The sequence below is a fragment of the Labrus bergylta genome, chromosome 2, assembly GCF_963930695.1.
Source record: "Labrus bergylta chromosome 2, fLabBer1.1, whole genome shotgun sequence".
In the NCBI taxonomy this organism is placed as follows: Eukaryota; Metazoa; Chordata; class Actinopteri; order Labriformes; family Labridae; genus Labrus; species Labrus bergylta.
The window spans coordinates 3398520-3411912 of record NC_089196.1 but is presented as its reverse complement, the minus strand read 5'-3'; the positions used below and the strand labels follow the sequence as shown (position 1 = coordinate 3411912).

The following is a 13393-nucleotide window of genomic DNA, read 5'->3' as shown; positions in this document are numbered from 1 at the left end:
TTCATCGATTCTCTCTTCTCCCTCTCAAGGCCACCTTCCAAAAAGTACTTTCCCCCTTCACCTTCACCTTCTCTTCTTTTCCTTGACTGTTTATCTTTTTCTCTATTTCTTATTGTTTTGTGAAGTCTATAGGAGTTATAGTCTATGTCTCAGTATTTTACAGTATACATGTTTCATGTCTTTCCTGTCCTGCTCTGTTTTGTCTCGTAGGACTTCTACTGTTTTTCACACTCACACTTTAAAAAATAACGCCTAAAACTTGCAGGCAAACTCCACCACAGTGTCTAAATACATTGGTTACCATGGCAACTCTCTGTTAAAAACATGACTGATGACCTGTCATCATATCGTTTTCAAACACGCGGTATCTAAAAAGTATCCAAGTATTGAACATTTGGCAACCTAAGTATGACTCGGGCGAAAAAGACCCTCAACACAAAAAAAGGTGCAAACTTTTGACTGATGAGTTGAAAAGACTGGAGATCAATGAGAAGAAGCTGTGCGGTGCTTTGAAGCCTGAGACAGTGGAGGCCGGAGCTGGCCGATCGATGAGAGAGAACTGCTCACTCGTTAGTGTCTTTCAGGACGAGGAGGAAAACAAGCAGAACTCCGTCTGTAGGATGGAGTTCAACAACATGGAGGAGATCAACATTAAAAACTCCTGCTCCCTCCTCGGCCTTGACTCTCTCGCCCTCCAGCTTGGGATAATTGTACTTTATTTTAGCTGGATTATGAAGATGAGGACACTAGAGGACATATTTAGTTGTTCCGAGCTTTGACGTTTTGTTTTTTGAGTGGGATTAGTGGAGGTCAGGAAGTTCAAGTTGAAGTATGAAATAAATCAGCTGGTGTTTTGTCCCCCCCCCCCACACACACACACACACACACACACACACACACACACTCAGTTAAAGAAACAGGAAGTAAACACAATAGGAATGGCATGCCAAACATCCTGAAGAAAATCTTTAAGGTCAGCTGCAGCAATAAGAAAACTACCCTGCTTCCTCTTCCCCCCGTGTAAAAGAAAAACTCCAGTTTCCACCTCACCATCCTCTTTCTCCTCCCTCCCTCCCTCCCTCCCTCTCTCCCTCTCTCTCTCTCAGCCCTCTCCTTTACTTTAGATTTCCTCTCCCTCTCTTGGCTCCGTGCTGTTCTGGTTATCGATGATTGGCCCCTCAAATGCCTTCCTTCCCCTCTCCATCACGAGAGCTGTAATTTTGTCACATGCACGCCAGGGCCGGTGCACCTCTGTCCACTGGCTCCATATCACGTTCCATCAGCAGGAAATGCAGCAGGAAGCACATGTTTCTCACACACACACACACACACACACACACACACACACACACACACACACACACACAGGGTCAGGTGGTTTGTGAGAACCTCTGAGCTCGCTTTCATCCCCCAGCACTGGACACTTTTTTCTATACGGCTTCCCAATGAAAAATGAATCAAAAACAGTCCTCCAGGCTTTTTTTTTTTTTCTTGCCTTGAAAGAAGCTTTAACTCAATTTGAGGTCTCGAGAGGTGAGGAGTTTCTAGCTTGCCTGCATTGCAGTGTTTGGATATAATATTAAGGGCAAATAAATCATACTCTGTCAGGACTACAAACAAACACGAGAGCTCTATCTTTTTTTCTGTTTTTTTTCTTGTGTGCTGCACTACAAAGGCTTTGTAAAGCCTGAGTGTGCTTACAGAGGTTGCATATCAAGTGCTGTTTCTCGGTGATGTTGAGCCGGCTCTTTCTGCATCGAGAGGTGAAACAGTTTGAAATCATGGTGGTGGATGTATTGAGTCCTCATTTGACCGGGGTTTGTATTGGGGTGGTTTCTTGCCACTAATTTCCCCAAAAATTTATTTAAATTCAGAATAGTCAACCAGTCTTAAGGTCAGAAAACTGTCACAATTCAGAACCATTTTTTACACTGAACAACTGAAAACATTTAATGTAGCCTTTTTAATTTCTTTTGAAAAAGTTTGCATTATTTAATAACAAAATTTGCAGTTGAGGGCAGTCACTATGCACATTTTTAACACAATATGTAGAACTTACTTTGTCACCAATTTTCGCGATTTGGACCTGAACTGATCAACAACAACAACACTACTTAAATGCAAAATATATCAATTCGACCACCAGGGGGCTCTCAATAAAAACAATAACACAAAATGATGTCGAGGCTGGCGGGGATTCATGGGAGTTCTCTTTGCGACTCCTCCTCAACCCCCGGTGAAAACGTACTCCGAGTTGACCGTAGTCAAGATGACCTGAGGAAGAGAATATGTTTACCAACAAGCTAATGTATCAGAGTATAATTTACATGACGTTTTTTTTCAGCTCACGCTTCCTTATGCAGCGGTCTTTGACGTAACATCTGGTGTTTCCACGGCAACGATAAACATGATGTTACTGTCATGGAGGCTCTGTCATGGCAGCAGCCGAGACAAGACACGTCCTGTTAAATTATAAAATTACAGATTTCTCTGGCTTTGATAACTGTTGGAAATGTTAGAGGTAATGTAAGTACTCAACCAAAAAATAAATAAAATAGGTTGAGTCAATTTTTTATTAATTTAGATATATTAGCGTAAAAATTCTACATATTGTACGTTTCAAACCTGTATACTGAGGAGTTCAGCTGGAACACTTTACTCTTTAATCTTAGTCTACATAGCTCTTTTGAAAGGTCAACATTTTTAATTTTATTCCAGTCAGTATTATCGTTTTGCTCAATTTGATATTTCCTCTCAGATATATTGTTTATACATCGCTCCTTTGTATTAAAGTAGAAAACTCTTTCATAATTAGACAGAACAAACTTTAATAATCTTATTATTGATCGACATATTACACGAGGATCAATCTTATCTCAAAGCCACATGCTTTATTTTTGAACACTTTTCATCCATCTCATTGTCACAGTTTTAATGCAGTTATCATTATTCATGTTGCATCGCTCTGCTCACGTTTTAAATCTTTGGTGGCGTTCTGTTTAAAACCCCTCATGTGCATTGTTCTTTATTCATGCTCTGTTTTTTTCTCTGCTGGATTCTGATGTGATTTGTTTCTGCTGTGGCTCAATTAAAGTTTCATCATGTTGTGTATTTAATGGGAGATTACCTGGATGCTGTGCTGATTTTACTCCACGCTGTGTTACGGTTTATTATGAAAATCTATCTGTGTGTCTAACGTATCCTCTCTCCCCTCCTCTGTGTGCAGGAGCAGAGCCCCAGCAACGCCACATCCCTGGGCATGATGCAGGAGCCCCAGGAGGTGGTGGAGGAGACGGTCACCATAGAGGAGGACCCCGGCACCCCCACCTCCCACGTCTCCGTGGTCACCTCTGATGACGGCACCACGCGGCGCACAGAAACAAAGGTGAGACAATATGAAATATGAACGTTTAGCTACATATTATTTTAGATGATGTCACAGATGATGTCACACAGATCCTGTTCAGGGCCTTAACTCCAATAATAACTCCATATTATCAAACTTCACGTTATGGATTACTGCTTCACACAGAACGATACTGGTCCTCCTCTTCCCAGACTTCCACCTTGAAGAACTCTAAATCCCATAATCCCACAGCCAAAGTGGCTACCTCTCCCTCTCATGGCTTTATTTTTTTATTTTTGTAATATTGTGTTAGAATCAGCAGACTCCCTTTGTGTCCTACTTGTGTTGTTCTCCTTTTAAAAAAAAGCTTCCTAAGTTGATCCGTCCTCTACTTTGTTCTGTCGTTTTTCTGTAAGGACATGTCATCAAACGTGAAGGTGAGTCCACCTTTACAACAGTATGGCTTTTTCTTTTTTCTTTTTTTAACACCACGCCACCAGGTTTATGTGTGCCCATATCTACAAGCTACAGCGGCAAAATGCAAAAACACAGTCTGCTTGATCACAAGCCCAATAACGCTCCAGTTTCAAAGTCCTCCTGTTGTTTATCACGTCCTCTTTTCCTCTCTGTCAAACTCTGCATCTGTCCTGTCTGTCATATATACCCTGTTCACACAACAGGTGATACAAAGTGTAAATGGATTGAGCTTGTTTAGCGCTAAGACACCTCAGGTCACACCTACACATTCACACCCTGATGGTAGAGGCTGCTGAGTAAAGAGTCCATCAGAAGTAACTAATACCATTCATACACATTCATACACCGCCAACAAAGCATAAGGAGTTAAGTGTCTTGCCCAAGGACGCATCAGACATGTGGCTGCAGGAGCTGGGGGTCAAACCCCCGACCTTCAGGTTGAGAAACAACCGGATAAGTTTCGAACCCGGGCTCCCCGCTTGTAGGACTATAACCTATGACCTGGGACCGCGCGCTAACAGCTAGGCTATCGGTGCCACAGGGATATTCCTTGTCTCATATTCTTAAGCCCCGTCTCCACCAAGCAGTCCGGTTTGGTTCAGTACAGTTCTGTACGGTAAACCCTGATCTTGCTTGCATTTCCACAGCCAACCGTTCCCATATTTGGTAAGCGGGGTGTAAACCATAATGGAGATAGACGCCTCAGCTCTGTAGAAGTGTGACATCATAGCAGCCCTGCTGTATGATGTAACCAGCTATTCATTATTTTCAAAGAAGAAGAAGCAAGGGACACAGTTAGCAAGGGACCCTTTAGGGTCTGGTCGGTACCCTTGGCACTCCAACAGAAGGGTACCAAAAAAGAAGAACGGTTTTGACGGTGGAAACGCCAATAAATGGGTACCTTACAGAACTGAATGAGACCTCTTGATGGAAACAGGGCGTTATAGAATTATTTTGTGAGACGTAAAGCTCGACATGAGTGGGGACGACATAAAGCTTTAAATATTGAGTTATCACAATGTCTAGTTAAATTACCAATGAAGTACATGTTTTTAAGACTTGTTCTTTTAAGAGTGAATTATTACAGGAGACAGGAAGTGTGTTTAATGTGTTAATGCTATCACCCCGAGGGCACATCTAACTCCCACATCAAGAATAATGAATCTTTACAATGACTTGAAAAAGAGGCTTACATATTCAGAGTGTAGCCTTGTGTTGGCTGGGTTTTTATAATTTAGTCTTTCAATATGTTTTCTTCTCTGGCTCCCCAAAGTAACGTGCTAGTGCTTTGAATAAGAACTCAAAGTTACTAATAATTTATTCCTCAAACAAGACAAGACTCCCCTTTAGGACGCAGGAAGGAGGTTTGAGAAACCTTCAGAGTGTTTGGAAGAAGGTCTGCCTTTTCAAAGTGAATGCACATACACTTTTGCTGCATGGATAAAAAAAATCCCACTAGGATTTCACTAGATTCCCATTTGGAAAAAACCTTGTAAATCTAAGACATAGGAGCAAGATGGTGGAAACTCCTCCTTCTTTTCTTCACCATTTCAGCCTAGTCCACACGTAGGCAGGTGTTTTTTTTAAACTGTGGTTTTCCGCCTTCGTTTCAAAAAACAATCCCATCCACACACGCCAAGTCCTCATAAACATCTGCATCCTAATGAAAAAGCTAAACACACTGTTACGGCTGTCACAAGTTCGCCAAGTCGACAACGACGCCCTTGACATGCTAACATTTTCTCGCCATTCCTCTGCAACGACCATTTCATTTTCAAAGTCGTTCATTCAGGCGTCTCTGCTCGTCAACATAGTGGGAGAGTAACTGTGTATGTATGTGTGAGCGTGTAAAAAGTCCAGTTAGCAACAATAGCACCAGCGCTAGTTTGGTTACGTCTGCCATTGCACTAAATCTCATGTGAACAAAAAGTGACAGCGTCCCACAATGACTCTGAACAAAACTCTGTTTTCCCCGTCTACACAGAAACACCTCAAACTGAGTTTCTGAACATCTTCACCCTGGAAGTATGGTTAGTTTACTAAAGTTAGTTTTACTAAAGGAGAGTTTTCAGTGACCTGAAACGCTGTTTGCATACTAAAGGCCAATACGCACAGAAAAACCTTGGTTCTCAAAAATACCCGCCTACATGTGGACTAAGCCTTTAGGTCGAGGTCGACACTCTGCTCAGGATTCAGATGTAAACGTAGCTATACTGTCTGCTCGGCTTACAGAGGAGTGCTACTTCTCCTGGGACTGTGAAACTGTAATTAAAAAGCCTGCTCTAATCCCTCATCAGGGACGGCCCATTAACCTCCAGCCTGTTTACTGCGAGCGGATTGGCCACACACACTCACAAACGCTCGCATGATTTCTTATGCATTCATACTCGGGACTTCTTAGGGGGAAATGCACACACAGACAGTGTGCAGTAATCACACTAATCAAGGGCTTTGCTTGCTGCCGAGAAAAAAGAAAGAGGAAGGACGCTCCTTTGAAGGGCTGTGTAGGGAGGAAGGATCTGGTGTTTTCTTGGGAGTCACTTTGAGGAGGAAAGCAGATTATTGTTCAGGGTGAACTTCTGCGAGCCAACTTCTCCGTGGTGTCAAACTGATCCACACCAAAGTTTACACAAAGAAATCCCTCCACATGTCTTCTTCACTTTCCCTCCTCCCAGCGTCTCCTCTCTCTCTGCCTCACTCTCATGTTGTTTTCACTCTCCTTCCCTTCCTTTTCTGTGTCTCTTCATTTCACAGCAGCTCAAAGTTTTATTTATGTGCTTATCTGTTCTTTTGAACCACACTGTCTAGTGCGAGCTCACGCCTCATCCCTTGATGGTTGTCCCCTGTCTGACTGCTGGAGGATTAAACAGGGAAGCTTCTCTCGTTTCCTTGATCTACAGGAATAAAACACGTTTCTTTGCAGTAAACATGTTTCCAGCTGATGTGGTATCAGCGATGCTACAAGTTATAATACTGGAGAAGGAGCAGAAACAAGACGTTGCTACTGTTACTGTCAGAGAGTGTGTGCATGTGCAGGCAGAGGAAGAAGGTCTCATATAAGATTAGAAGACACATATGAGTGTCCTTTCAATGGCACATAAACTTCTTGTTCTGTTTCAATCGATTCATCTTAAAGTCACTTGGACCAGAAGCCTCAATGTTGTGTACAAACACTGAGCACATGTACGTGCATAATTAGATCCCAGTTTGTCCTCGTGTCCCAGCTTGCCGTGCTTTCCCCTTGGCCACCGTCCAGCTCGCTCTCTCTTCCTGCTGGCAGACGCTGACTGAATGAAACTCCAGCCATGTAGGAGGAGGAGCTCAGTCGTGCCAATAAATGCAGCGTACCTCCTCTTAACTCTGGATATGAGCTAATGAGAGTCAAGGCAGACTGCACAATGAAATAAAAAAGCACTTTCACTGCTGTGCACAGAGCGGGGAGCCAAAGTTAAGTAGGTATAGGATTATTATAGACATGCTGTCCTGACTTCGAGAATCAGTTTTAAAAAAAATAGGACTGTATTATTTTTATTTCTACATTTATGTAATTCGTGAGTTGTTGTTTAATTTGTGAAGTGACCATGCACAATATTAAACATACCGTATAATCTGGATATACTGTATGTATAAGACGCACGTTTTGAAGGTCACTCAGAGAGGAAAAAAAGTTTGAACCGTCTTCCTGCGTGATGATTTCTATATCGTGTAACGCACAGTTTCTGTGAAGCTGTGTCGCTCTTTTAGCTCCGTCTGTTTTCTCTTTGTGGGGTTTGCTCTCCTAGCTACAGTAAGGTAGTCGAGTTCTCAGCCTGCAGTGAAAGATGTGAAGTACTGACCCCTAGCTTATGAACTCTCTGCCCGACTCCACAGGTCACTCTTTAACTTTAATATAGGACTCTTTCAATCAAAAGAGAACTTCACAAGGTTTATTTACCAAACAATATCCCACTGTTTTCTGTAAATGCATGATTATGACCTCATGAGGTAGAAAAGACGTCAGCTAGACTGCTCTGTATCGCTGTCATTCCCAGCACAGCGTGCAATCAGCTTTCAATACTCAATGAATGGGGATGTATTTTTACTCCCGTCTGGTCGGCCGCAGCAACCGCGGTAATGACAGAGTCAGCATTTTATACTGGTATATTGGTCGCATCAGTGTGTAAGACACAGCCAACTTTTAAGATGAAAAAATAGGTGTTAAAAGTGTGTTTTACGGCATGTTGCCTTTGGGCCAAAGTTAGCTTGAAGCCAACACTCCCGCCGCTGTGAAGTCAAGACTTTGCAAAGTTTAGAAAAAACAAATGCTATTTGAAGGTTTAACTCTTGTAACTTATGTTTTCAGATATACAAGTATAATGGTTATTTATTAATATTTCTGTTTATTTTTGGGCAATAAAAAAAATAATTAAAGAGCCTCTTGGCTACCAGTCAGCTGCTAGAGATAGCATTTAAGCTATCCTGCGCTAACATTGAGTTGAAGAGTGTAAATAGGAGCTTACAAAGGACATATTTAGTTAGCTAGAGAATGATGTATGCTAGTAATATGTTTAATGAGCTGTCATGACATGGCGGTGACTTATCAAACATGTTATCTACTTTGAAAAAAGTCGCTAATGTGGCTCTTTACTGTCAAGGTTAAACAAACTGTTCACATACTCGTTAGGTATCTACCGGTAAGTCACAACAGCTCACAACTGTTAACTAGCTAACATTACCTTTAGCTGGAATTTCACATCATATTTTAAACACCCTGATATATAATAGCGTAGAACAGAGCAAGTACACTCCTGATCTGAGTCCCTGCCTGGTAAGGGTCCTCTCTCTGTGGAGGTCTCGTGTACCCCTTTTCTTGTTTGGGTTCTCTGCAGGTAGTCCGTCTTCTTCCTTCAGTCCAAAGACGTCCTCCTTAGGTTTACGAGTCACTCTGAAAGTCCCAGTAGGTGCGAGTGTGTGCATGAATGGTTGTCTGTCTTTAGATGTCAGCCCTTTGATCGATCGGTGACCTGTGTAGTATTTACCCCACCTCTCTCAGTGTGACAGCTGGGATGGGCTCCAGCCCCCTGTGGCCCTTTAACAGGATAAGTGTGATGGGTAATGGACGGATGGTACACAGCGGTAACACATTATAAACAGGGTCTGAGCGTGACGTCAGAGGAAAGAGGCCGCCATGCAAACACTGTGAATCAGAGTGTGTAAGGCATCAACACTCATGTGTCATGATATTTCCTGAGACCTCTACCCAATCGTCCCTCCAACTCTAGGTAACCAAAGTGGTGAAAACCATCACTCGCCGGACCTACCACCCAGTGATAGTGACTGACAACCTGTTTGTGGAGTCCAGGCCGGCCACACGGACCCCGACCCCGGTCTTCATCTCCACCCCCAACCTGTCTGAGAGAGAGCCAGTAAAGGACGCCGAGCCCTGTGTGATTTTTTTGCTGTGTTCCCCCCTCCCCCCTTTTCTTGTCTAACTCTAACATTAATCTTCAAGAAGACCCACATTTAGCAACAGTACTGAGAAACTAGCAGTCCGAGATTGAACCACTGGCTGCTTTGAAATCTGAATTACTACCTCATCCTCTCGCTCTCTAACCCCCCCTCCCGTCACCATGTCCACTTCAAGCTCTCAATATAGCGAATGCCTCAGCGGCCGTGAAACCTCTTACAGTGCTGTGAAGTGGACAGTTTGACGCCTGCTGCCTTTCCCTCCATTTTTAACAGCTTTGTAAAACAGTGAAGTCCAGCGTCTAACTGCCTGTGGTTGTTTTTAGACACTTCTCCGTACAGCTGTGATTTTCCAAACATTCAGACACACACAAAAAGAACTAGACGTTCATGTGTTAGCATGAACTAATACTTACATGAAGTGTACCCACACGCTCCGCCATTTAAGCAACTCTCTTTCAGCCTCTTCAGCATATTTCAGACCTTCTGAAACACAGCCCCCCCCCCCCCCCCCATCTCCTCCTGTTTCCCCTTGTGCGGTGGTTTTTAACGCCTTGTGAACTTCAGAGTACATCAAAGAGTGTTTGAAAAATGTGTGATGGCTCCCTTTGCAGACTTCGCAGATCGCCTAAAAAGCTGTGTTGGTACAAGGCAGCTGTGTATGTCAAGGGCTGGGAAACAGTAGCCTTCATTCCCCTCGGCTCTGACAGGCTGAGTTAGAAAAAGAAAAGGACCTGATGGTAAATAAAAGGAGATCAAATTTAGCAGAATAGAATAAAAGCATTGCGACTTCATGGCCCATCTGGAAGGCTTCTGTAAAGCTATATCTCTAAGGAGAAATCACTTAAGCGTACCAAAAATGGAAGAAAAAATATTTGATAAATAAGATTTATTAAGCATATGTTATTGGCTACATGCAGGATATGACATTCAGCCTCGGCCTCTTTCATTAACCCCTCGAGCGACAGGTGATGCAGCCTTGGTTGGGCTCTGTCTGTGAGTCAGGAGGATGGATCTGAGCTTGTTATGTTCCAAGGTCATACGTCCGCTTTTTTATTTGCCCAGAAAATAAGCTCTTTGTTTTGAACCTTCCAGAGCTCGAGTGTGACTGGCAGCAGAAACAAGCGTTAATCACTTTGTAATTACTGAGTGTATGGAAATGAAGCTCATGGTTTGCTCTTGAAATAGGCTTTGTTATGTAGCTCACAGTCAGGGCATAATCAAGAAAACAAGGCCAGTGAAGATCCCCGTTTGTTTTAACCACGCTAATGAGGATGCCATGTTGAGCAACCAATATGTTGTTTGTGCTTTTGAGCTCTGCACACATCCCCCCCCCCCTGTAGGGTTAATGCTTCGCTGTGGTTCCCTGACATGGTTACATGCGATTCCCCGCTGCTGATGAAAACCTCAATTATCGCCTTGATGGTAAAATAAAGAAAACATATTACAATTAATAGGGCTGGTGTTGAACTGTAATCCCATCAGATACAGGAATTAGAGTGTTATTGTCTCTTTTCCCTTTTTCCCAAGAAGTTGACGTCAAGTAAGAACAAACCTGTCCGCAACACCTCGTCAGGCACAACACAATTTAGCGTCAGACCTTGCACCCCTGCAGTTGACGATTAATTTCCATCAACCTCATTAATTTTGAAGATGAATTTATGGGCCGCGGACAAAATAGCCAATTATTGGCCACAGCAGAATTCACTGGGCAGCAAATTGGTTTCTGTATGGATGAGGAGCCCACGGTGAGGAATGGGGGGGAGGGGGTTTGATGTCTATAAATCTGCAGCAGACGCCCTCAGGGACGGCGCAGGAAGTGGAGTTGCTTAGCTTCAGGAGGAAGTGAGCGTGAGTGACAGATATATGCAGGTCTGCTTGTCAAAGCCCTCCGACTACAGTGGGATGCTGCCATGATACCCACAGGGACAGACAGGATTCCAGGTCCAGTGGAGCACTTCAAGAAGCACAGTGCTGGAGCTTACATCTACCATGACTATCCCTGTACATAAAAAAAATATATATGCAACTTTCCCAGGTTAAGATTTGGAGGACAGTGTTCCTCTTGTTATTCCAACCTCAAAGTAACAACAACAGGTCTATATTTAGGATCTGTTTAGATCTTAGTCAGTTAGTATCCTCCACGATAGCAACCAAGGTTCCTCCCTCAGTACCAAACACTACTTTGTTTTCCATCCATTAGCTTTACGGCCTATCCTTGGAAGGGTCAGTTCAGCCTGTAAAAGCCATTAATGAAAGTGCTGGATGAAGAGAGAACTAGTCTCACTGCATCACCAGGTTGCCTCTCTTTGTTAAGTTTGTACAATTTGAATTTTGATTTGATGATGAGAAAAGTAGTCCTGACTAATTCAGCCTAAAAAATAGTCTTTGAGAGCCCACAATGTGAGGACATCTAGTTTTATGACTTTTTTATTTAAATGGTAAATGGACTTGAGCTTGTGTAGCACTTTTCTAGTCTTCTGACTACTCAAAGCTCTTTTACACCACAATCCTTCTACACATTCACACACTGATGGTAGAGGCTGCTGAGTAAAGAGTAACTGATCCATTCATACACATTCATACACATTCGTACACCGCAGACGAAGCAGCGGGAGCAACTTGGGGTTAAGTTGCCCAAGAACACATCGGACACATTGGCTGCAGGAGCTGGGTATCAAACCCCAGACCTTACGGTTGTGAGACGACCGACTCTACCAACTGAGCCACAGGTGCCCAATAGTATTTGCCACAATACTCCAAAGCAGGGCCTGACTGATATGTCATTTTAGGGGCTGATAACGATATTAGGGAGAGAGAAAAAAAATCTGATATCGATAATATGAGCCAATACTGATAGTCACATGATGTGCTATTATCGACCTATATTATCGACTGGCCGATTCATCGGTCGGGCCCTACTCCAAAGGTAAAAAAAGTTTAATTAACTCAAAACTGGATGAGTTTCTGAATTAAATCTGTAATACATGATTCAGTCTGGACAAGACGATCAGAACTCATCCTGCTTCTTTGTCTGACTCCTTCACAGAAAGGTTTTCTAACACAGTGATGTAATCTGTGTTTTGTAGGAGGCATGTTGTGTGTGTGTGTGTGTGTGTGTGTGTGTGTGTGTGTGTGTGTGTGTGTGTGTGTGTGTGTGTGTGCAGCTCAAATATCACAGCACTACTGTGAGCGTGATCAAAGTGTTCTTGTCATGCCATGCCACACTGCCTCACAGGTGAATGTGTGCCTCTCTCCCCTGCAGGTGACCAAGATGGTGAAGACGGTGACCACGCGGACGGTGCGTCAGGTGCCCCTCGGTCCTGACGGCTTGCCCCTCCTGACGGCACCTCCCCACTCGGCAGCTACACCGACTCCATCGACCGACGCTACATGAAGAACGGAGGCGACCGCTTTATCACCCCTCAGGCCACCTCCACCCTGACGCGCTCCTACAACAACTCCTACAACGACTCCTACGGCGAGGCCCCAGAGAGCCAGTACGTCCGCCACTACGGCCTGCACGACGGCTACGCCGACCTGACGGACAACTACGGCAGTCTGCGCGCGGCGTCAACTTCCGGCCGCCGCGCTACCCCTACATACCCAACAGTTACCGGCCGGAGAACAGCTACACGCTCCCGATACGTAAGGACGACTACGGCCACGTCGCCCAGCCCCAGGTGCCTATGGGTAGCAGCACCGTGGATCTGAACCGCTCGCAGCCTGAGCGCTTCCAGCCCGAGCCGTACGGCCTGGAGGACGATCGCCGCAGCCTGGGGCCGGAGGAGGAGGAACCTTATGAGCTGGAGCCAGATTACTCGACTGCCAACCGGCGCACCCTGCAGGGGGCCAACCGGGGTCGCACCCACCGGGAACCTCTCCGCGACGGGCCCAGAGTCAGGTGAGCATAAAAACCCAAAAGAATGATAAAAAGTGCGACCCCCCTTCAGGTTTCATCCTGCTGGAGCGTGCAGGGAGACTTTAGTTTTGTAAAGGTGAACACGTTCATCAATCGATCAAACTTTATTTATATAGCACCTTTCAGACAAATGAAATTGCAGTTCAAAGTGCTTTACAAGAGTGCAGAAAAGTTATTGACTAAAAAGGAGTTTCTAAAATCAT

The 13393-nt window shown here is 44.1% G+C and overlaps 1 protein-coding gene across 1 annotated transcript in view; it reads left to right on the top strand.

Moving 5' to 3' along the window:
• arvcfb (ARVCF delta catenin family member b) overlaps positions 1-13393 on the top strand; it is a 264318-nt gene that overhangs the window by 168910 nt on the left and 82015 nt on the right. The window contains 6 exon segments of the mRNA XM_065962786.1: positions 3227-3385; positions 3763-3783; positions 9085-9228; positions 12534-12603; positions 12606-12830; positions 12833-13172. Of these exon segments, the coding sequence (XP_065818858.1) occupies positions 3227-3385; positions 3763-3783; positions 9085-9228; positions 12534-12603; positions 12606-12830; positions 12833-13172 (959 nt within the window).